The 25,760-nt window shown below is 43.0% G+C and overlaps 1 protein-coding gene across 1 annotated transcript in view; it reads left to right on the top strand.

Annotated features, from left to right (window-relative positions):
• Positions 1 to 25,760, top strand: part of dok7b (docking protein 7b) — a 93,926-nt gene that overhangs the window by 54,014 nt on the left and 14,152 nt on the right. The window contains exon 6 of the mRNA XM_048594088.1: positions 298 to 346. Coding sequence (XP_048450045.1) covers positions 298 to 346 — 49 coding nt within the window. The remainder of the gene's footprint in view (positions 1 to 297; positions 347 to 25,760) is intronic.

Raw genomic sequence — 25,760 nt, 5'->3', positions numbered from 1 at the left:
AGGAAGGGTCACCGGACCCGAAACGTTAACTCTGTTTTCTCCTCCACAGATGCTGCCAGACCTGCTGAGCTTTTCCAGCAACTTTGTTTTTGTTCCTCGTTCTAAATTCTCCTGTTTAGGATCTGAATCAATTCTGTTGTAACGCTGAGGGAGAAGATTGTCTGTTTGGCCCGGTAACACACAGATATGAGTTTTGCTTTGAGTAACGAACAAGCAAATGCAATTGCCTTCTTTATGATTGGAGAGATGCTCTTCATCAGCATCTGATTTTCTTTTCTTGTTATTTTCATTGTACAGGGAACAACAGCATCACTGTCAGGAACTTCCTCTATCCTTGCTGCTCCAGGTAAGAATGGTCACCTCCTTCCTCTCATATTGCTGGTCTACTGCATTGTACTATTAGTGCCAAAACTTGAATCTATAGAAAGGCTGAGTGCAAAAGATGAATAGCTTTGTGAGATAGCCTAGAGAAATACAGATATGCATGAGTTATCGTGGCTTGTGTGCGATTATTATGTGTAGATTTGCACTGTGCCCTTTGCATTGAAGGACTCTACTATTTATTTTCTTCGAGATGCAGGATGCATGATTCAGGCCTGTTGCGGACTTTGTTATTGCCACATTGTGAATGGAGTACAATAGCCAAATAGTTGTTGAGTAAAGGAAATGGAACATTGGGGCTCATAGTGATTTGTTGCCTATGAGATGGAATACAGACTGATGTTTTGTAGGAACAACTTCATTTCTGAGGATCTTTCTCTCTGATAGTTTTCAGGATGCAAAGAAACAGCAAGGGCAGTGTGCATTACGAGATTCCTATAAAGATATTGAGTGTTCTTCACAGTTTAGAGAGAGAGAGAGAAGTATCAATGGGCCTATTTATCTTTCATTTATTCATTTGAGGAATGTGGGGCAAGGCCAGCATTTTGTGTCCACCTCAGTGACAGTGAAGGAGCGACAATATATTTTCAAGTCAGGATGGTAAATACCTTGGAGAGGAATTTGCAGGGGGTGGTGTTCCCATATATGTGCTGCCCTTGTCCTTCTAGATGGAAGTGGTCGTGGGTTTGGAGGGTGCAGTGTGAGGATCTTGGGGTGAATTTCTGCAGTGCATATTGTAGATAGTACACAGTGCTGCTACTGAGCATCGGTGGTGGAGGGAATGGATGCTTGTGGATATAATGCCAATCAAGCGGTCTGCTTTGTCCTGGATGGTGTCAAGCTTCTTGAGTGTTGTTGGAGCTGCACTCATCCAGGCAAGTGGGGAGTATTCCATCACTCTAATCCTTCACGTGGTAGAGTTTGCTTGGTTTGAAAGGTGTAGTCAGGGGGGCCAGGTGAGTCACTGAGATGAATCTTCTGGGTGGTACACACTGCTGTCATTGTGTATTAGGAGCAGAGACTCTGAATGTTGATGCTGGTGAATGGAGCAATGAAACAGGAGCTTTCTTCAGGATGGTGTTGAGCTTTTTGAGTATGGCTGGAGTTGCATTCAGCCAGGCAAGTGGGGAACATTTCAGTCAGATTTCCTACCCCAAAGGATATTATTAAAATCAATTTTGCCTTTTTTTCTCTTTTCACAACAATCAACGATAGTTTCATAGTCACTAGCTGTTCAAGACTTTTGGCAGAGTAGATGTCAAGAAACTGTCCTCATTTGCAGTAGGGTCAGGAACTGGAGGACGTGGATTAGTAGACATAGACTCATTGAATTATACGGTACAGAAGAGGCCCTTCGGCCCATTGTAGCCTGCACCGGCAACAAAAATCATCAGCTATCCACACTAATCCCACTTTTCAGTCCTTGGCCCATAGCCTTCAGTGCTGTGACATTTCAGTTACTCATCCATGGACATTTTAAAGACAGTTGAAGACTGACATTCCTAACATTGAAGGCAATTGGTAAAAGAACCAGAGGGGAAGTGAGGAAACATTTTTTTTAAACGAAGCGAATAACTGTGATATGTAATGTGCTGCCTGAGAGGGCAGTGAAAGCAGACTGAATAGGAGCTTTCAAAAGCGAAATGAACAGTTGTTGAATGGTAAGAAACTGCAGGAGATTTAGGCAAATCGGTAGCTCAAAGAGCTGAAAGAGGCATGATGGGCCGAATGTTCTCTTTCCTGTGATGACACAGACATAGCAAACCAATTCAGATCAGCCTCACTATCATTGGACTCACTGCACAATGAATTTAAAACATTCTGTGACCTCAAATTTGCTCAATTCTTCCCAACCAGACTTTACAAATAATGGAACTTGGATACCAAGTTTATAACTTAAACAAAAAATAACAATTTATTATTAAGAAAGCAAATTTAGAAGAACACAGATGATCAACAAGGGCATTCTAACTCATATCTATGGGCTAGGCCCAATGTTATTTGATCACAAAACCCACTCACAGACAGACAAACAGAGAGGCACAGTTGAAGGATACATTAAGAAAAGAATAGTAATTTGTCAGTTCAGTAACCATTTCAGTGATGAATACCAGGTCTTCATGCAATCCTCGTGCGGTGGGTTGTATTACAGACATATGGATTGGATATTTTGCTTGGATTCTGAAGTCACCAGTCAATGCAAACTATTTCCGCAAATGTCTGGACACTTTTTACTGGGCTGTTCTCTCAGAGCTTTCAACAAGCCAACAACTGGGGAATAACTAAAGACCAAAGCACACATCCATTCCGGCAGCTTTCAAAGCAAAACTGACTTCTTCCCAAAACCCAGCCAGAGCCAGTTTGCTTAGAGATAGTAAGGACTTCTACAACTTGAAAAGCTTAACATATGAGGAAGGTTTGAGGACTCTGGGACTATACTCAATGAAGTTTAGAAGGATGAGGGGGGATCTAATTGAAATTTACAGAATACTGAATGGCCTGGACAGAGTGGGTGTTGGGGAGACGCTTCCATTGGTAGGAGAGACTAGGACCCGAGGGCACAGCCTTAGTGTAAAGGGAAGACCTTTTAGAATGGAGATAAGGAGAAGCTTCTTCAGCCAGAGAGTGGTGAATCTATGGAATTCACTGCCACAGAAGGCTGTGGAGGCCAGGTCATTGAGTACATTTAAGACTGAGATAGATAGGTTCTTGATTATCAAGGGGATCAAGGGTTATGGGGAGAAAGCAGGAGAATGGGGTTGAGGAACTTATTAGCCATGATTGAATGGCAGAGCAGACTTGATGGGCCAAATGGCCTAAATTCTGCTCCTATATCTTATGGTCTTAACTGCCGACACTGGAGGCAGAGATAACACAGTGTGGAGCTGGAGGAACACAGCAGTCCAGGCTTTTTGGTTTCTCCTTTCCTACATTCTGTGGTCGGCCGGTTAGTACTGGTCTTCCCTGGACTGACCAATTCCATGTCTAACCAGCTGCCAATCCCTGACCACAACAACATTTTGGTGCTGAATCATTTACGGTGTTCTTAGAACCTTAATTAACCTGGTCAGTTCCTGACAACAAACACCAGTCTTTCGTTCTCTCCACTTTTTGTTTTCAAAAAGCTGCAGTTCCAAGTTCAGTTCTCGACTGCAACTCTCAAAGTTCCAAACCAAAATGGGAAAAAGTAAAAGTTAAGTAGCGATGGCCCCAACAGTTCTGTGTGACATCATTCCACAGATATTTCATTCGCGATCTAAACACTCTCCATCTAACGGGAAATGCAAAATTTCCTAAGTTACATTTTGGAAAACAAAACCAGAGGAATAATGTTCAGGGACTCTCGCAGAGGAGCATGGGATGGGGAGGAGGAAGTTAATTTAGGACTGCACTCTTCAAAGCAGTAGCATGGAAGAGCATGGAGTCAGAACTGCCAAGGGCAGGTTTTGGAGTGAGGTGAATGAATCCTTCTTTACAAAGAGAGGACTCAGTAACTTTAGTGAGCTGACCAGAAGACCAGCAAAATGAAGGACACGTGGGATAATTCCAGATTCAACCAAATCTTGTATGTATATGATATAAGAAAATAGGAGGTCAAGAAGACCCTAGTAACAGGAAAGAGAAAGAAATGGTCAATGGATAATTTTCAGGCTGGAGGAAGGTTTGCAGTGGAGATTCCTCAGCATCGATATTGGGACCCTTTTCCTGATATATATATATATTGATGATCTGATTCTTGTTGTGCAGGGGACAATTTCAAATTTGCAGGTGTCACAAAACTTGGAAGAATTGTGAACTGTGAGGAGGACAGTGTGGAATTCCAAAAGGACATTGACAAGTTGACAGAGGGGTGGATAGGTGACAGATGAGGTTCAATGCAGAGAAGTGGGAGGTGATGCAGTTTGGGAGGAAGAACATCGAGAGACAATATAAAACAGGGGGTACAAATCAAAAGTGGGGGGCGGTATCAGAGGGACCTGTGCGTATTTGTGCACAGATCATAGAAGGTGGCAGGACAGGTGGAGAGAGAATTTAATAAAACATACAGAGCTTTATTAATAAAACATAAGGTACAGTAGCAAGGAGATGATGTTGAGCTTGTGCAGGGCACCTGTCAGCAGGAATATTGTGTACAGTTGTGGGTGCCACATTACAGGAAAGATGTGAATGTGTTGGAGAGAGTGCAAAAGTGACTTACAAGAATGATTCAGAGCTGGGATTGTTCTCCCTCGAAAGAAGAAGGCTGAGAAGAGATTTGATAAAGGTTTTCAAAATCATGAACAGACTGAATAGAGTAGATAAGGAGAAAATGTTCCCACTCAGTAAAGAAAAAATAGTGAGGCAGAGATTTAAAATGATGTGCAAATGAAGCAAGTGTGCCTTTTTCACACAGTGACTAGTTAGGCTCTGGAATACATTGCTTGGAAATGTGGTGGAGACAGGGGTTCAAGAGTGCATTAGATCTATTCTTTGGATAAAAATGGTATACAGGGATATGAGGAAAAGGCAGGAGATTGGCACTAGGTAATAGAACAAATGCAGGCATAATGGGCTGAATGGCAATTCTGTGATAAGATAGCTTGACCTTTCTCCGCTATTCATTATGATCATGGCTGACATTCCTACCTCAATTCAATTTTCTTGCCCTTTCCATGTGCCTCAAACTCATAGCAGTCTCCATTTTGAATAGATTGTACCTGTGAGCATGTTCTCTGGGCATAGAATTCGAGAGATTCACAACTCCTTTGTAAAGACTGACCCCTTATGACCCTGGTTCCAAATTTCCTGGCTGAGGGACGCAACCTTTTAGTTTCTATCTCTTGAGGCCAATTAAATGTGTCAGTGAGACCACTTCTCACTCTTTTCAACTCTAGAGAATAAGGCACAATTCTACTCCATCTCCTCACAGACTGCCCTCCTATTCTGAGAATCAATCTGGTGTGGTTGATACAAAAATAGAAGTTGCTGGAAAAGCTCTTCTCCGTGAAGAAAAATCAGAGTTAGCGTGTGGTTGATAGTCTGGAGCAAGGCTGCCAAATCAGCCTGAGGTATAAAGTAAGGAAGGAAATGTGTTGGAGATTTTGTTTTACTGTATGAACAGGGGGAAGTAATTTGGCCCCTCAAGCCTTGAGTGGGGCATTAGGACCTCTAGGAAATCTAGAGTCAATAGGGATCTGAGAGAGTACTCTCCGCTGGTTAGAGTCACTCTTGGCACCTCGGAAGATGGTCGTAGTTTTTGGAGGTCAGTCATCTCAGCTCCAGGACATCCCCAACGGAATGAGCTAGATCCAACTATCTTCAGCCGCTTCATCAATGCCCTTCTCTTTGTCACAAGGTCAGAGTGAGGATGTTCACTGATGATTGCATAAAATTCGGCACCATTTGTGACTCCTTAAATGCTGAAGCAACCCATCTCCATTTGCAGAAAGATCAGGACAACGTCCATACTCGAGCAGATAAGGGGAAAGTAACATTCACACCACACAAGTGCAATGACCACCTCCTACAAGAGAGGATTTAACCACCTCCCTTTAATGCTAAACTTGTGGATAACACAAAAACAGTGGGAAGTCAAAGCGATGAGGATCAAACAAAGAATCTGCAGAGCGATAGAGGCAGGCTACATGCGTGGGCAAAAGTTGGCAGATGCAATACGATGTGGGGAAATGTGAGGTTATGTACTTTGGCAGGAAGAATAGAGGAGCTGAATGTCATTTAAACGGAGACATACTGCTAAAAGCTATGGAGGGAGTTTGGGAGTTGATGTCCATGAATTACAAAAACCCTGCGTCAAAGGGTAATGGAGAAAACAAAAGGAATTTTGGCCTTTATTTCAGAGGCAGTTGAGTATTAAAAATAGGGAGTTTGTGCTAAAACTAAACGAGGCACTAGTCAGATCACACGTGGAATACTGTGTTCAGTTTTGAGCCCGTTATCTAAGAAGAGAGATCCTGGCATTGGAGGCAGGCCTGGAGAAGATTCACGAAGCTGATACCAGACAAATCAAAGAACAAAGAACAAAGAAAATTACAGCACAGGAACAGGCCCTTCGGCCCTCCAAGCCTGCGCCGATCCAGATCTTCTATCTAAACCTGTTGCCTATTTGCCAAGGATCTGTATCCCTCTGCTCCCTGCACATTCATGTATCTGTCTAGATACATCTTAAATGACGCTATCGTGCCCGCCTCTACCACCTCCACTGGCAACGTGTTCCAGGCACCCACCACCCTCTGCGTAAAGAACTTTCCACGCATATCTCCCTTAAACTTTTCCCCTGTCACCTTGAAATTGTGACCCCTAGTAATTGAGTCCCCCACTCTGGGAAAAAGCTTCTTGCTATCCACCGTGTCCATACCTCTCATGATTTTGTAGAGCTCAATCAGGTCCCCCCTCAACCTCCGTCTTTCTAATGTAAATAATCCTAATCTACTCAACCTCTCTTCCTAGCTAGCACCCTCCATACCAGGCAACATCCTGGTGAACCTCCTCTGCACCCTCTCCAAAGCATCCACATCCTTTTGGTAATGTGGTGACCAGAACTGTACACAGTATTCCAAATGTGGTCGAACCGAAGTCCTATACAACTGTAACATGACCTGCCAACTCTTGCACTCAATACCCCGTCTGATGAATGAAAGCATGCTGTATGCCTTCTTGACCACTCTATCGACCTGCGTTGCCACCTTCAGGGTACAATGGACCTGAACACCCAGATCTCTCTGTGCATCAATTTTCCCCAGGGCTTTTCCATTTACCGTATAGTTCGCTCTTGAATTGGATCTTCCAAAATGTATCACCTCGCATTTGCCTGGATTGAACTCCATCTGCCATTTCTCCGCCCAACTCTCCAATCTATCTATATTCTGCTGCATTCTCCGACAGTCCCCTTCACTATCTGCTACTCTACCAATCTTAGTGTCATCTGCAAACTTGCTAATCAGACCATCTATACCTTCCTCCAGATCATTTATGTATATCACAAACAACAGTGGTCCCAACACGGATCCCTGTGGAACACCACTGGCCACAGTTCTCCATGTTGAGAAACTCACTTCCATTACAACTCTCTGTCTCCAGCCAGTTCTCTATCCATCTAGCTGGTACACCCTGGACCCCATGCGACTTCACTTTGTCCATCAGCCTACCATGGGGAACCTTATCAAATGCCTTGCTGAAGTCCATGTATATGACATCTACAGCTCTTCCCTCATCTATGAACTTTGTCACTTCCTCAAAGAATTCTATCAAGTTGGTAAGACATGGCCTTTCCTGCACAAAACCATGCTGCCTATCGCTAATAAGCCCATTTTCTTCCAAATGTAAATAGATCCTATCCCTCAGTATCTTCTCCAGCAACTTCCCCACCACTGACGTCAGGCTCACCGGTCTATAATTTCCTGGATTATTCTTGCTACCCTTCTTAAACAAGGGGACAACATTAGCAATTCTCCAGTCCTCCTGGACCTCACCCGTGCTCAAGGATGCTGCAAAGATATCTGTTAAGGCCCCAGCTATTTCCTCTCTCACTTCCCTCAGTAACCTGGGATAGATTCCATCCGGACCTGGGGACTTGTCCACCCTAATGCCTTTTAGAATACCCAACACATCACCCCCTCCTTATGCCAACTTGCCCTAGAGTAATCAAACAACTATCCCTAACCTCAACATCCATCACGTCCCTCTCCTCGGTGAATACCGACACAAAGTACTCATTAAGAATCTCACTCATTTTCTCTGACTCCTCGCATAACTTCCCTCCTTTGTTCTTGAGCGGGCCAACCCTTTCTCTAGTTACCCTCTTGCTCCTTACGTATGAATAAAAGGCTTCGGGATTTTCCTTAACCCTGTTTGCTAAAGATATTTCATGACCCCTTTTAGCCCTCTTAATTCCTTGTTTTAGATTGGTCCTACTTTCCCGATATTCTTCCAAAGTTTTGTCTGTTTTCAGTCGCCTAGACCTTATGTATGCTTCCTTTTTCCTCTTTGCTAGTCTCACAATTTCACCTGTCATCCATGGTTCCCTAATCTTGCCCTTTCTATCCCTCATTTTCACAGGGACATGTCTGTCCTGCACTCTAATCAACCTCTCTTTAAAAGCCTCCCACATATCAAGTGTGGATTTACCCTCAAACAGCTGCTCGAAACAAGGAGTAGCGAGTAAACCATTTGGCCCTACACCATCATTCAATATGAATCGTTGCTGATCATCCATCTCAGTCCCCTATTCTGATTTTCCTCTTCATCCCCGTTAGGCCTAAGAATTATATCTAACCGATCAACAACGTTTTCACAGCTGCCATTAGGCTAGCTTTTAAAACATAGAACATAGAACAGTATAGCACAGTACAGGGCCTTCGGCCCACGATGTTGTGCCAAACTTTTACCCTAATCCTAAGGTCTATCTAACCTCCACCCCTGCCTTATACTATCATCCATATGCCTATCTAATAGCTGCTTAAATGCCCCTAATGAGGCCGACTCCACTACCCTCTCCGGCAATGCATTCCACGCCCCGACCACTCTCTGAGTAGAGAACCTACCTCTGATGTCTCCCCTATATCTACTTCCACTCACTTTAAAACTATGCCCCCTCGTAATAGCTACCTCCACTCTAGGAAAATGTCTCTGACTGGTCTATACCTCTGATCATTTTGTACACCTCTATCAAGTCACCTCTCATCCTTTGTCGTTCTCAAGAGAAAAGCCCTAGCTCTCTCAACCTTTCCTCGTAAGACCTTCCCTCCGTTCCAGGCAACATCCTGGTAAATCTCCTCTGCACCTTTTCCAATGCTTCCACATCTTTCCTGTAATGAGGTGACCAGGACTGGACACAATACTCCAGATGTGGCCGAACCAGACTTTTGTATAGCTGGAGCATACCTTCACGGCTCTTGAACTCAATCCCTCTATTAATGAAAGCTAACACACCATACGCCTTCTTAACAACTCTATCCACCTGGGTGGCAGCTTTCAGGGAACTGTGGACATGAACCCCGAGATCCCTCTGCTCCTCCACACTGCCAAGAATCTTTCCGTTAACCCTGTATTCTGCTTTCAAGTTTGTCCTTCCAAAATGAATCACCTCACACTTTTCAGGGTTAAACTCCATCAGCCACTTCTCAGCCCAGCTCTGCATCCTATCAATGTCCCTTTGTAACCTAGAACAGCCCTCTGCACTGTCCACAAAACGACCCACCTTCGTATCGTCTGCGATCTTACTAATCCACCCTTCCACTCCTTCATCCAAATCATTGACAAAAATCACAAATAGAAGAGGATCCAGAACAGATCCTTTTGGTACACGACTCGTAACTGAGCACCATGTTGAATATTTTCCATCCACTACCATCTTTTGTCTTCTAAGGGTCAGCCAATTCTGAATCCAATCTGCCACATTTCCCCCTATCCCATGCCTCCTTACCTTCTGCATGAGCCTACCATGGGGAACCTTATCAAACGCCTTACTTAAATCCATGTATACCACATCCACTGCTTGACCTTCATCCACATGTTTGGTCACCTCTTCAAAGAATTCAATAAGGTTTATGAGGCATGACCTACCCCTCACAAATCCATGCTGACTATCACGAATCAAACTGTGCCTTTCCAAGTGATCATAAATCCTGTCTCTCAGAGCCCTTTCCAATAATTTGCCCACCACTGATGTAAGACTAACTGGCCTGTAATTTTCGGGGTTGTCCCTATTTCCCTTTTTTGAACAAGGGAATGACGTTTGCCTCTCTCCAATCTTCTGGCACTATACCCGTGGCCAGTGAGGATGAAAAGATCATCGCCAAAGGCCCTGCAATCTCGTCCCTCGCTTCCCATCGAATCCTTGGATAAATCCCATCAGGCCCGGGGGACTTAACTATCTGCAAGTTCCTCAAAATTCCTCGTGCATCTTCCTCACTAACATCGACCACCTCTAGCCTACCAGTCTGTTTCACACTGTGCTCCTCTACAACTCGGTCCCTCTCAGTTGTGAATATCGAAGAAAAGTATTCATTAAGGATCTCTCCTATCTCTTTAGTCATTCCAGATTTTTTTACTGAATTCAGATTTCACCATCAACCATGGCACAATTCAAATCCATGACCCCAGAACATTTCCTTGTGGTTCTGAGTTACTAACCCGGTGATATTACCCACTACATTAGCGCCTCCCCCAAGTCCCACTGCCGTGCGATATAACTAGCAATGGAAGTTTCTATGTTGTAGCTGATTGGAGGTGTGTGGCCAAGTAAAATAGAGAAGGACATCTGATAAGATGGTCACCAATTGGGAGTTCAGAATACACTTCTTTACCCAAAAAAGTGGTGACAGTATGGAAATCGCTATTATAGGGAGTGGTTGAGGATGAATTTAGCAGAGACTGGATAGTCACATCAGTGAGTGGGGAGTAAGAGGGTTGTACTTATTGAGTGAAGAAGATGGATTGACTGTGTCAGTGACCTGTTTATTCCACTTAATTCTATGCAAAAGTATATTGTCACGGAATTATTATTATATCGAAGGAGGCTATTCATCCCATCGTATCTGCACATTCTCTTCAAATGAGCATCATTACATAGTGCTGACCTTCTGCTTTCTCCCCATTCCATTGCATGTCATTTCTATCCAAATAATTGTCCAGTGCCCTCTTGAATGCCTGAATTGAATGCATCTCCACTATATTTCCACAGAGTGCACTCCATACCCTATCCACTCACTGTGTGAAAAGGCTTTTCCCTCGCACCAGCTTTCCTTCTTTTGCTTGTCACATTGCCACATCACTTTGTCGGCCACAAAGCTTTTAAGGACACACATTAAAGTGGTAAAAATCACTATACAAATGAAATATTTTACTGTTTGAATTTCCCTTCCACACGCTAATTGTCTCAGGACGTTTTGTGCAGCTTTAAGTGTGAGTTGGATTCTGAATCCACTCCAGGGCAATATGTTAATATATTGTGACATGCACGTTCTCAAGTATCAAAGCCACATGTTGCCGCAGACACTCTGGATGCATTCCCTTGGCAATTATAGACGGGCAATGATGATTAAGTGGAGTCACTTAATCCAAAGCATTAACTTACGGCCCTGTTTTGTCACCTTGATTTGTAGGTTTGCTGCACATAGCAGGGCTTTTAATTAGATCAAAGGGAATTGGATACAGATTTTGGGGGCAATTGACAAATCACAGAAGATATGTTAAAATAACATATCGAGGTTGAATATCTATATGACTGTAACATTCACAGGGATTTTACTTTTTAGAAAAAACTGTTCTTGGTATGCAGGCGGCCAGTATTTGTTTTATTTTCTGTTCATTTTTGTGGGATGTGAGTGTCGCTGGCTGGCCAGCATTTCTCGCCCGTCCCTAGTTGCCCTGGAGAAGGTGGTGGAGAGCTGCCTTCTTGAACCGCTGCAGTTCATGTGTAGGTAGAACCATAATCCTGTTAGAGAGGGAGTTTCAGGATTCTGATCCAGCGACAGTGATACATTTCCAAGTCAGGATGATGAATGGCTTGGACGAGAACTTCCACATGCAGCTATCAAACAGGACTACTTGCAAGCCAAACAGCAAAAAAAAACAGCAAGTGATAGATAGAGCTCAGTGATTCCACAACTGACAGATCAGATCTATGCTCTGCAGTCCTGCCACATCCAGTTGTGAATGGTGGTGGACAATTAAATAACTCACTGGAGGAGGAGGCTGCACAAATACCCCCATCCTCAATGATGGAAGAGTATTCGCAGCAATCTTCAGTCAGAAGTGTCAAATAGATGATCCATCTCGTCCTCCTCCAGTGGTCCCCAGCATTACAGATACCAGTCTTCAGTCAATTCGATTCACTCCATGTGATATCAAGAAACGGTTGGAGACACTGGATACTGCAAAGGCTACGGGTCCTGACAACATTCTGGCAATAGTACTGAAGACTTGTGCTCCAGAACTTGCCGCTCTCCTAGCCAAGCCGTTCCACTACAGTTACAACACTGGCATCTACCCGACAATATGGAAAATTTCCCAGAAATGTCTTGTACACAAAAAGAAGGACAACTGCAACGCAGCCAATTCCTACCCCATTAGTGTACTACTGAAATAGTCTAAGGTTTGATCCCTGACAAGAAAATAAAGACTTAGAAGGAAAATAAGAACATGTGAAATAGGTCGGGAGTAGGTACTATGCCATGTGGAGAATGCCCCACCATTCAAATAAGATCATGGCTACCCCATTTCACTTTTGTGCTCTGCCCCCAAATCTCTTGTTTCCCTTAGTATCTGAAACTGTACCAATCTCAGTCCTGAATTTCCTTATTGACTGACCATGTACAGCCCCTGAGCAAAGAATTCCAAAGAGTTAGACATTCTGACTGAAGAAATTTCTCCTCACTTTCTGTTCCCAAATACTGACCCCTTTTATCCTTTGCCTTTGATATCTGGTTCTAGACTCAGAGCCAGGGAAATGCACCTTACGTAATCCCTCACAATTTTGTACATCTCAACGAGACTACCTTTCAATATAGGCTCATTCCACTCAATCTTGCCCTGTTACAAAAGCCCTCTCATTCCAGGAATGAAATTAGTAAACCTTTGTTGCACTCCCTCTATGGCAAGCATAGGGTTCTTGTGGTACATTGATCCCTACCTTGGACCCAGGAGGCCTGGTTTCAAGTCCCAACCACTGCAGAAATGCATCATAACATCTCACCTCTCACTGCATCATAACATCTGTGAGCACACTGATTAGAACATGCTTGTCCTCCCTTAAAGTGACCAAAACTGCTCACAGTCCTCTAAGTGTAGTTTCCCTAGGGACCTATCGAATTGCACCAAGACTTTTGTACTTAAGAGTCAAACATTCTAGACTGATCACTGTTGGGCATTGTTCTCAGAATACTCAGAGACAAAACAATCAGAGTTTTCATAGCTGATCACTGTCAATGATCTCATCCTTAAAGTAAGCATTCACAGATGTTAGGTAAGACAGAATATCACTTGGTTGTATTGTCAAAGAGCCCTCATGACACTTCTCTGTTAAGACTTAACTGTGATATTTCAAAGTATATTTTGTTTTGTATCCACTGTATGGACCAGACCAGACCAGACCAGACCCCCCTCAAAATATTTTAAGAAGGTAGCCTAGACCTTTTTCTTATTTTAAAGGAGAATATAAAGTGCTGAGGTCCAGATACATGATGGTCAAACTACATGATGCTAAGCAAAACGCAATTTATTCAAACACAATAGTTAAAATACAACCAAAGAAAGAAGTACTTAGAATGATTTAACGCTATTGGAAAACTTAACAGAATAATAGAATATCTGTTACTAATTAACTGTATCAATATTGTAACATCCCATGGACACACCCTTGGCAAAAAGGCAAACTCAGAAAACAGATTTTGTCTCATGTGCAGTCCAGCAGCCTAGGAATAGAACCCCCAGCTTTTGGCTGTAATCGAGAGAGGGAGAAATGGCTTCCACTTCTTAAAGCCAACAACAGCAAATGCTGAAAGCTAACTAACAGTCCTTGATCTATGAGGGCTTGACCACACCCACACAGGCTGCTTCTATTGTTCCAAATTTTTAAACAACTCAAGGCCTCGCAAGTTGATTACTTTCTCACAGATTGCTTGGCACCTGCCCACCCTCCGTTGATCCCGCCAATCTCTCTCTAAAAGAAACCAGGGCAAAACACACCTCTTAAAGACACATCATCAAACCATCGATGGGAGATGTGTATCATTGACTAGGTCAGCAGTCACAGGCTGTCTGTAAGTGCAGCTGAGAAGGTGGCAGTGAGCTGCCTTCCATGAACTGCTAAAGTCCACGGGGTGAATGTACGCCCTCAATTCTGAGTGAGGGATGTCAGGATTTTTGACTGAGAGGCAATAAAGAAATAGCCAATTGATTTCCAAAGTGCAGTGATGCATAACTCGGAGGGGAGCATTGAGGCCATTGATATTCCATGTAGCTGCTAGATGTTGCCCCTTGGTAAGTCCCAGCTGTGTATCTTGTAAAATGGGACAGTCTGCAACCAGTAGTTCACCAGCAGTGGAGGGAATGGGCCGTTAATGTGGCGGTTAGGCATTGTCCCTTATTCTGTATGGTATCGAGTGGAATTGGAAACTCACAGTGCAGAGAACTCTGTCACTTTCCTGATGTGCCCCTTTCATCTGCACATTGCATTTAATGACCATGTGCATTGAAGTGGGTTATTAATCTAAAGATGAGAGTCATTGTAAACCTTTAAATACCCTTTCTGTGCTCTGGATTTTCCGTTGTGTTTAGTATTCTATAAAATGTATCTGGCTATTTATGTGTCATGGAGCAGGGTCTGGTAGTGAGAAGACATGTATCGATAAGCTGTACAGTCTGACTGAACTACAATACAAGCAACTCCAAAGGCTAGCCAGGACCACCAGCCAAACAAAGGTCACGCACCCAGGCCCAAGCTGGCCCAGTAGTGATGGGGACATCTACGGTGCGCTGTGGGAGACCACAAGCAAGCGCCTCAGTGACATGGGGGTCTGGGGGCTCAGCGCCACACGGACGAGATGGCCTGTTTCCGGTAACAATCCCAGGGCTGGGGAAAGCATCTTCAGTCGTAGCTATTCCATGGATGATCGACTGAATAGGGCGCTGGAGCACAATGTGACGATGGGTGGGGAGCTTGGAGCTCACAGCAGAATGTTCTCCTGTGGCCGTCTGTCAGGCGGGTGGCTTGGCTACACCGAGGGGTATAAAGACAATAGTGAGGGCACTGCAGCTGCAGAGAGACACGCGTATGAGAGGATGACCTCGGCATGGTATTCCAAACTGAGGCCAGGAGACACAGTGACCCCGAACCATAGCCGTGGCCCAATCTCTGAGCTTCGGCGAAGACTGGAAAGCATAGGCGACGCTTACAATGTCATCAGCACTCCACGAAAGCTATTGGCCGCGATGGGAAAGGTGCGGACCTTCCCGGGGGCTGGGAGTACAACCTCCCACTGCCCTGGTGCCCAGGTGAGCAGCCCACCCTTCACAGCACAGCCTTATGTGCTTGCGCAGGCCCCTGTTCAAGAACTCTGTGCACCAGAGGGCTGCAAACTTCGGGCAGGCTGCTCGAGGGGCAGAACGAAGGAAGTCAGAAGTGGTAAGTCAAGCACCTGGTCTCCTGGGCAACAGCGAACTGATGCAGAACAGAACGGGAAAGGCCAGCAATTCTCACGCTGCAGGAGAGGAACAATGGAGCTCACTACACACCACAGCAGCAGTTTAAAGGCAGAGGGGTGTGAACGCAGTGAAGTGGATGAAGGTAAATTAACTGCTTTAACAATTTATAGTTAGCCTTCCCTACAAGCCTTTATCCTCTGTCCTCCTCCATAGTCATTACCAACCAGCTTCCATGCTATTTCTATTCTAATCAGAATTCATGCCATTCCTATTACTAACCAGCATCTTTGCCATTACAAACCAGATTATTATTTTCATTACAAATCAGACTAATTCTGTTACTAACTAGCTAACGCTACCTCTTATTGTCCAAAGTCTCCATTACTCCCATACCAATCGGAATCTCCACTTTTCCCACAACCTCTCATCTCCATTGTGCACAAACTAACTAGTTAACCCGTTGTTACCATTCCAACTTGCACTTATGTATTGAAATATTCCTGATGAAACAGAGAAACGGGCTCAGGCCAAATTCGATACTGAACCAAAAAAAAGGTTAGAACATTGTGAAGGAGGGACTCGAGGGAGGAAAAAAAGTAGAGTTGTAGGGGATGAAGGAAGGGAATTCAATCAAATAAGGCCCAGTTGAGTGGAGAGATAATTCTCCGTACTGGTGTAATTCAGAGAGGTCGGGTAGAAAGCACACACCTCTGGGGTGGGGGAATGTAGGGGTGGAGGAGCTTTGTAAATATTCGGAAGTATGAGTGAATTAAATAATTTAAACGCACAAATTTTGAATTTATGGTATTGAGGAATCCATTATCTGTTCATGTCTCCACTGATTCCCACTACCTGCTGGTGCCTTTGCTGGTCTCATTCTTGTCAAAATTTCCTGCCTCTCCTCTAGCCCCTGTACCTCCTTACACTTCATCCACTCTCACACAATCATATTTCCTGGTTTCTGTGTTGTTTATAATGCTTGTATCCTCTTTCTCTCAAAAATAAAAAGAATCTCCCAACAATGTCTCTTGTGTCTGTACTTTCCTGTGTGTTTTCCTCTTGTGCATGGTTAGTTCCTGTGAGATCCTTTAATTTTAATCTGGTCTGTCCTGTTCTACCAGCTGGCATGCACTTGGGATGTGGGTTTGCAGAACTTTTTTAAAATTAATTTTACTCACAAAATCTGAAATAAAAACCTGTGTTTACTTTCCTTGTTGGTTTTTCTATCCTCCCATCCCCTGTTGCTAACTCCCTGTTTGGGGGTGTAGTGATGGGGTGCTAACCATACAGTTTTTCTCAATCATTCTGCACATCTCAGTCTTGACGATAAATGTTGACAGGTTACTTGACTGCAAGGAGAAATGGGGAATGTGGGAACAAGGTGTGGATATGGAATCAGATTTAAAAATCAGGAGGTAATGCAGAAACTCTGTGGAGGGAGAGAGAAAAGGAGTTAACATTTCGACTCATAGAAACTAGGAAGTAGAGTAGGCCATTCAGCCCTTTGAGCCTGTTCCACCATTCAATATGAGCTTCTATCTTAAAGCCATATTCCCACTTTTTCCCCATACTCCTCGATGCCTATAAAATCTGAAAAGATATCAATTAATTTCTTGAATATTCTCAGTATAGAGTCCAATGGCTCTCCTTTGGAACTCTAATACAAATTAGAGATGAACGCTGTAGGGTAATGCTGACTTGGATATGTTAGGTCCATTTCTGCACCAAAACCTTTTTATGCTAGCTTATGTATCAAAGGCCAAATCCAATCCTCGTTCCCATGTACACTTCGAACTGGAGTGACTGGTAATGAGAATAGATTTATCTCTTCACCCATCTTTAAACTATAGCTGCTGGGTCTCCTTAAGGCAGCTCATACTATTAAGTGTGAAGAGACCCATTGTTAGGCCACTGTGGACAGCTCTTGTCTCCGTTTCTATAAAGAATCCCAATAAAAAAAACCCAAGAGAAGGTGCAAGGATGATTTAAAAGGATGATATGGAACTGCAGGACTCCCATTTTCTCCATAACAGAGAAGGTTGAGGCAGTGGCCTCAATTTGATGTCTTTGAAATTACAAAAGGGTTTGATTGGGTTAAAGGCTGAGATTCCAGATTCTAAAACCTGCTCCATATGAGTCACTCTCCTTCCAGGTGGTAGGGCTTACAGAGCTTGGGAGGTTCAGCTGGGAAAACCTTAACAGCTCTCTATGACTATTAGAGGGAGCTAGCTTACCTAAGACAGTGGTGCAAATAGTGTGGGATTACAGTCATGCTTGAGACAGAGGGCACAGATTTAAAGTGACTGGCAAATAAACCAGAGGTGACACATGGCAAACAGTGGTTAGGATTTGGAACACATTGGTGGTGCAGATTCAATCATAGCTTTCGTAAGGGAATTGGATTTGAAAGGGAAAAGCTGCGGGAATACGAGGCAGAGTGGGCAAAACGGGACTGGATTGCAATTGAGAAACCCCCTTTGAGTTGTCCTGTTCCTGGAGAATGGATTCTTGTGTTGGCCTGAGGTTCCCTTCCCTGAAGGACATTAACAAACTAGATGAGATTGTTGCAGCAATCCAGTAGTTTTCAGGGTTCTTTTCTCTTGCTGGCACGAGTCCATTTTGCCAGTAGTATTGAATTAATTTCTAAAATATGCCACACTGAGAATTCTACAAGTTACCTGTGATGGGTGTGTGATTTGTGCATGTGCGTGTGAGTGTGTGTCTTTAAGATCCGTATTCAATTCAGCTCAGAATCTTAAGCAATTTTACTTCTTTCATCCTGAAAAAAGCAAAAAGGAACAATAGGCTATTCACTTTGTTAGGTCAGTTCCAATTTGTAGTCTTAAGCAGTAAGTCAGATGTCAAATGACATCAGGTTATAGTCCAACAGCTTGTAGCCTCTGCGGGGGGAAAAGCTCCCCATTTTTGTTTAAAATGGCATTCCCCTTCAATTTTTGGACCCTGATGAAGGAGCAGCACTCTGAAAGCTTGTGATTTTAAATTAATTTGTTGGACTATAACCTGGTGTTGTGTGACTTCTGACCTTGTCCACCCCAGTCCAACACCGGCACCTCCACCCACATTTTTACATTGAACTACACCTCAATTCCATTTACCTGTCTTTGACCCTGTATCTCTTGGTACCCTTAATTATCCTAAATCCCCTCTTCTGGAGGCAAGAATTCCAAACTTCCACCACCCTTTCGTTCGTAAGTTGGTGTCTGAATGTTTTATTGTCGTAAAATGATGAGTTCTTTGTTTTGGATTCACGCACCAGAGGAAATAATTTCTCCTTAACGACCCTTTTGAAACCCTTTGTACTTTTAAATATCTCAATCAGATCACTGTCTAATCTCCTAAACTCATGGAAATACATAATAAGTGGAATATTCCATTCAGACTGTTGAACCTTGATGCGCCACTCAATATGATGCCTTTGAGCACTTCACTGCCTTTTTACTGACCACATTCGTGTAGCCGCGTACAATGCTGGCAATCAGAAATCTACTAATCTCTACCTTAAAAGATACTCAAAGACTGAGCCTCCAAAGATCTCTGTGGTAGAGAGTTCCAAAAGGTTGTAAGCCTCTGAGGGGGAAAACAACACCCCACTTTTGTCTAAAATGGCATTCCCCTTCAATTTTAAATTGTGTCTCCTGGTTTTAGACTCCCCAACCAGGAGAAACATCTTACCTATATTTACCCTGTCTATACCCTGAACTATTTTGTACATTTCTCTCGCCATTTAAGAAATACTCTGTACATTTGTCCCTCATCCCAAAGTGGATAACCTCACATTTTTCCACATTATATTCCATCTGCCTATGCACTAGGCCTGTCCAAATCCTCCACTTTACTTCTTCCTCACAACATACATTTCCACTTAACATCTGCAAATTTGAAAATAAGATAGTTGGTCCCCATCTCCAAATCATTGATTGTGAGAATATGGGGACCAAATACTGATCTATGTGTCACCCCACTAGTCAAAGTCTGCCAATGTGAGAATGACCTGATTATTCCTACTCTCTGTTTTTCTGTTTGTTAGCCAATCATTAATCCCTACCTATACATTATTTCCTATCCCATGTGCTTCTGTTTTTCTAACCAGCCTCCTTTAGGGGATTTTGTCAAAAGCCTTCTGCAAATCAATCTTCAGAGTAACATCTTCAAAAAAACTGCTTTATATTCATCAAATACTATTTCCCATTCACAAATCCATGCTAACTCCGTCCAATCAGATTGTTATCAATCAGGGGTCTCTTTATCTCATCCATTTTAATAAATTCTAGCATTTGCTACACTACTGAAGAAATGCTAATGGGTCTGTGGCTCCTTGTTTTCTCCCCCACCCGCTTCTTACATAGTGAGGTGACATGTGCTAGCGTTCAATTTGCAGGGATCGCTGCAGATTCTATAGAATTTTGGAAGATCACCAACGCATTGACCATCTCTATAACTACCTCCTTCAGCATTCTGGGATGTGGACCATCAGGTTGTGGGGATTTAACAACTTCTAGCCCCATTAATTTACCCAGTGCAAACTTCTTGCTAATACTAATTTCCATCAACTCTTCTTTTTCTCTAGCCACTTGGATCACTATTTCTGGAAGATTTACTGTATACTCTTCAGTGTAAACAGACCCAGTGTCATCATTTAGCATCTATGCCCTTTCTCCATTTCCCATTATAAATTTTCCTGATTGTACCTGTAATTAGCCAAATGTTTCTTTTTTGTGTACCTACAGAAGCTTTTACTGTCCATTTTTGTATCTTTGGCTAGATTACATTCGTATTCTATTCTCCCTTCCCTGTCAGTTTCTTGGTTCTCCTTTGTTGAATTCTAGAAATCTCCCAACCCTCAGAATTACTGCTATTTCTGGCAACTTTATAAGCTTTCTCTTTTAATCTTATGCGATCCTGAATCTCCTATGATTGATCTTTTATTGAGATTTTACATCTTGAAGTAATGTATTGTTGTTGTAAGTTATGTAATTGTTCTTAAAGATTCCCCATTGCCTATGTACCATGATGCCTTTTAATGTATTTTCTCAATTAATGCCTTAATTTGTGCTTCCTGCTTTCATAATTTCCCTTCTTCGAATTTAATGCATTTGCTTTGGAATCAATTACCTCACTATCAAACATAATGTAACATTTGATCATATTGTGGTCACTCATTGCTAAAGGTTCTTTTACCACAAGATTGTTAATTAGACCTTTTTTCATTACATAATCCTACAGTTGAATGAAAACATTCTCTACCTGGCTCCTCAACATACTGCTCTAGGAAACCATCGCTAACAAACTCCAGAAATTTGTCTTTCACAGCTACAGTGCTTGATTGGTTTACCAAGTCTCTATGCAGGTTGAAGTCACCCATGATAACTGTGTTGTCCATGCTACATATATGTTTCATTTCCTGATGGATACCATACCCTCACTGCCACTACTATTTGGTGGATTATTATTGTTCCATGCTGTTCCTTAGTTCCATCCAAATAAATCCCACATGTTGTTCTTCTGATCTGAGGTCCTCCCTTACTAATGTACTGATTCCATCTTTTTTTATCAGTACAACTCCACCTCCTTATCCTCCTGTCTGTACGTCCTAGATTAGACATTGAATATCCTTGCCCAGTCCTGGACAACATGCAGCCATGTTTCAGTAATGGCAATTAGATTATACCCATGTATTTCTACTTGCGCCTTTTAGATTATCAACCTTGTAAATACTGTATGCATTCAGCTAGAGTGGCATTAACTTTGTCTTGTTGACATCATTCCACTTTCGAAGCAGACTCAGCTTTGTTTCTGCTGTATTCTAGTCTCCTTAGAATGTTTTTGACTTCCTGTTACCATTTTTACTTCCTTCCAATTTGAGTTACTCTCGGACTCCCATCCCACTGCCAACTAGTTTAAACTCACCCCAACAGCACGAGCAAATCTGCCTGCAAAACTGTGGGACCCAATCCCGTTAAGGTATAATGATCCAGCATGTACAGGTCCCACCTGCACCAGAGCCTCAATTTGTCAGGAATCTAATGTCCTCTGTCTCACACCAGCTTCTCAAGCTGTGTATTCAGTTGCTGAATTCTCTTGTTCGTGTGCTCAGTAGCCAGTGGCAGTGAAATTACTCCTCTCGAGGTCCTACTTGTTAATTTCCTTCACAACTCTCTTTTACACAAAGGACGTCACGTTATAGTCCAACAGGTTTATTTGAAATCGCACGCTTTCAGAGCACTGTTCCTTCGTCAGGTGGAGCTCTGAAAGCTTGTGATTTCATATAACCGTGTCAGACCATAACCCAGTGTCGTATGACTTCTGACATTCTCTACCCCAGTCCAACATTGGCACCTCCACATTGTGGACAAAGGAGAGTCAGTAGACTATGATCTATTGGATTCCAAAAAGCCTTTGACAAGGTGCCACACAGGAGGTTGCTGAATAAGACAAGAGCCCTTGGTGTTAGAGGCAAGATATGACATGGACAGAGGATTGGCTCACTGGCAGAGAATAGAGAGTGGGGAGAAAGGAGTCTTTTCCAGGGTAGGATGGTGGAGTGACTGGTGGCGTTCGGTGGGGATCAGTATTGGGACTGCAAATATTCACATTATACATCATTAGATCTGGATGAAGGAGCTGTTGGCATTGTTATATGTTTGCATATAAGACAAAGATAAGCAAAAGTACAGGTAGTATCAAGGAAGTGGGTGAGCTGCAGAAGGACTTGGACAGGTGAGGAGAGTGGGCATAGAAATGGCAGATGGAATACAATGCGGGAAAGTGTGAGGTTATACACTTTGGTCAGAATAATAGAGGCATTGACTATTTTCTAAATGCAGAAAGGCTTTTGAAATCTGGAGCACAAAGGGACTTGAGAGCCCTAGTTCAGGATTCTCTTCAGGATCACATGCAGGTTCAGGGGCGATGAGCCAAAGCAATGTTGGCATCAATGTTAAGGGGCTAGAAAATAAGAGTGGAGATGTACTGCTGAGGTTGTATAAGGATCTGGTCGTCAGACTGCATTTGGAATATTGTGAGCGGTTTTGAGCCCTGCATCTGAGAAAAGATGTGCTGGCATTGGAGGGGTGTTCAGAGGAGGCTTACAAGAATGATCCTGGGGATGAAGGGCTTGTCATATGAGGAGCAGTTGAGGACTCTTGGGTCTGTAATCAATGGAGTTTAGAAAGATCGAAGGGATCTATTTGAAACTTACAGAGTACTGAGAGGCCTGGATAAAGTGGATGTGGAGAAGATGTTTCCACGAGTAGGAGAGACTAGGATCCAGGGGTGCAGCCGCAGAGTGAAAGGACCAACCCTTTAGAATGGAGATGAGGAGGAATTTCTTCAGCCAGAGGTTGGTGAATCTTTGGAACTCATTGCCCCAAAGGGTTTTGGAGGCCAAGTCATTGAGTGCATTGAAGACAGAGAATAGACAGGCTCTTGATTAGTAAGGGGATCAAAGGTTATAGGGAGAAGGCAGGAGAATGAGGTTGAGAAACATATCAGCAATGATCAAACGGCAGAGCAGACTCGATGGCCTGATTCTGTTCCTATATCTTATGGTTTCTCTGAAATCTATCTACAAAACTGAATTGGTGTGTCTTTCAGTTGCTCTGTGACCTTGGCACCAGGGAGACAAAACACCATCCTGGAATAACATTTAGTGCATCAGAAACACCTGCTTGACTATGGAAACCCCTATAACTATTGCTCTTCCATTCTTTTTTGTTTTCTCCTGTACTGTGCAGCAGGGTCACCCATGGTGTCAAGGATACAGCACAGCCTACATGCCCCTGATGAACTGTTTCCCTCACCAGTTTCTAAAAAAGAACACCCGTTAGCAAGCACAATAGACTCAGGGGATTCCTGCACCACCTGCCTGGTTTCCTTATACAGTCACGTCAAAACCCATGCCCTCTTTATAGTGGCACTTCTAAGACTCCCTCTGCATGCAATCCTTACGGAATTGTGTCTCCAACTGTTCCCTGAGCACCGAAATCCGGAGCTGAAGCTAGTGTAACCAGTGATACTTTTCTCCTTTTTATTCACCGGCCAGGCTAGCATTTACTAGCCATCCCTAACTGCCCAGAGGGGACAGTTAAGATTCCACCTAATTGCTGGAGTCTGGGTTCATGTGTAGGTCAGACCGGGTAAGGATGGCTGATTCACCTCCTAAAAGGACGTTAAGTGAACCGGATGAGTTTTTCCCGATAATCGTCTGTGGTTTTGTGGTCATTATTAGACTGTCAATTCCTGGCTTTTTTTGAATTCAAATTCTGCCATCTGCCATGGCAGGATTCAAACCCAGGTTTTTTAAACATTATTTCAGTGATAGTAGGAACTGCAGATGCTGGAGAATCTGAGATAACAAGGTGTAGAGCTGGATGAACACAGCAGGCCAATTTCTGAAGAAGGGTCTAGGCCTGAAACGTCAGCTTGGCCTGCTGTGTTCATCCAGTTCTACACCTTGTTATCTCCCTTAAACATTATCTAGGTTAAAAGTCCACTACTAACATCTCCGGGCCACCACCTCTTTGAGACACGTTGTAAATCTATGACTTCACATATACCACAGAATGCACACTCTAGTTGGCTCTTCTGACCTGTCATCCTGGAACTCTATTCCCTTAGAATGAGTGTGGATTTACCTCGAAAACTTCACAAGCTATTTCTCAGGAAAAGAGAAACAAAAAAGTCCGGAGACTTGAACATAAACCAAATACCCAACTTTCACTTTAAATATCAGAAATGCAGACCAAATCCACACACTCATCAACTGCTTTCCCCACACTTGTGGCATCACACTGATATTGGTCTTATTGTAGCTAAGCCTCTTGATCTGTGCCTTATTTCCTCCTCCTTTCACCTCTCACTCTGGAGACATTCTTTCTTACAGTAAACCTCAACCAAAGCATCTTTGCCCCCCTCTGTCCCGAATTCCCACTTTGACCTAAATTTCCAGTTACTCGCTATCAGTCTCATTCTGACAAAGTCTTCCTCACTCTGTCAATGTAGCTTTCAACCTTATACTTTCAACAAGCCCTTCTTTTATAGAGAATGATGATGAGTCACTTGCTTTTCATAAATTCCAATCAATTTTATGCAACCATTCATAACTCATAATTTAACTTCAGTAAGTTTTGGTGCATTTAAATGCTAAACATTTTGTAAGGAGATCTAGTTCCAGGTATATTAAACATCTCTCCTTAGGATCATAGAATATACAGCCCAGAAGGTGACCATTTGATCCATCATGACTATACTGTCTCTTTGAAGGAGATATCCAATTAGTCTAATTCCCTAGGTCTTTCAGCATACCATTTTCTCCCCTTCAAATGATTACCCAATTATCTTTTGAAAGTTACTATTGAATCTGCTTCACAATATAAATTCTGGATCGCCATAACTCACTGCAATGCACAAAAAAATGATGTTACCTATGCCTTGGGTGCTGATTATATTAAATCTGTGTCATCTGGTTACTGATATGCCTGCTGTTGGAAGTATTCCTTTTTTCCCCTTTAGTTTTTTTCCATAGTTGGCAAGGCCAGTATTTGTTAGCCATCTCCAATTACCTATGAACTGGACAGTTTTCAACGGCCATTTCACATGGTAGTTAAGAGCAAACCATATTGTTGAGTCTGGAGTCGTATGTAAGCCAGACTGGGTAAGGACAGCAGATTTCCTTTCGTTGAGGACACTAGTGAAGCTGATGGGGTTTTATGACAATCGAAGATAGCTGTCTTAGTTACAATTACTGAGCCCAGCTTTATGTTCCAGAATCTTAAATTGAATTCCAATTAGCACCAGCCTGGACTTCCCGATCACTAGGCCATTGACATTACCTTAGGTCACCTTCCCCACCCTCCTTCCCCACCCCATTGATTCATTCCAAATTTTGAACATCTGACGGATATCCCCTTTCACCTTGTCTGTTCTAAGGACCATAATCTCAGTCTCTCTATTGTTTCCACATAGCTGATGGTCCATTGGAATAGACTTTCACAGATAATAGAAACATTGATTATCATCAAAATGAATGGAAATTGAAATTAGCACTTTTGATTTGTCAGATGATCGGTCAGCCCAATTTAATGTCAAACTGAGTTTTTAACCCTTTGTATCAGTGGAGACGAACATCAATTGTAGAGATTAGTTGTGAGCTGTCTTAAGGTAGCACAGTGGAAGTGGCCCTTCCTCTGGGTCAAAAGGTCTGCATTCAAGTCTCA

Source organism: Rhincodon typus, chromosome 3 (assembly GCF_021869965.1).
Source record: "Rhincodon typus isolate 14 chromosome 3, sRhiTyp1.1, whole genome shotgun sequence".
Lineage (NCBI taxonomy): Eukaryota > Metazoa > Chordata > Chondrichthyes > Orectolobiformes > Rhincodontidae > Rhincodon > Rhincodon typus.
Note: the sequence above shows the minus strand (reverse complement) of the source record. Positions and strands in the feature narration are given on the sequence as shown.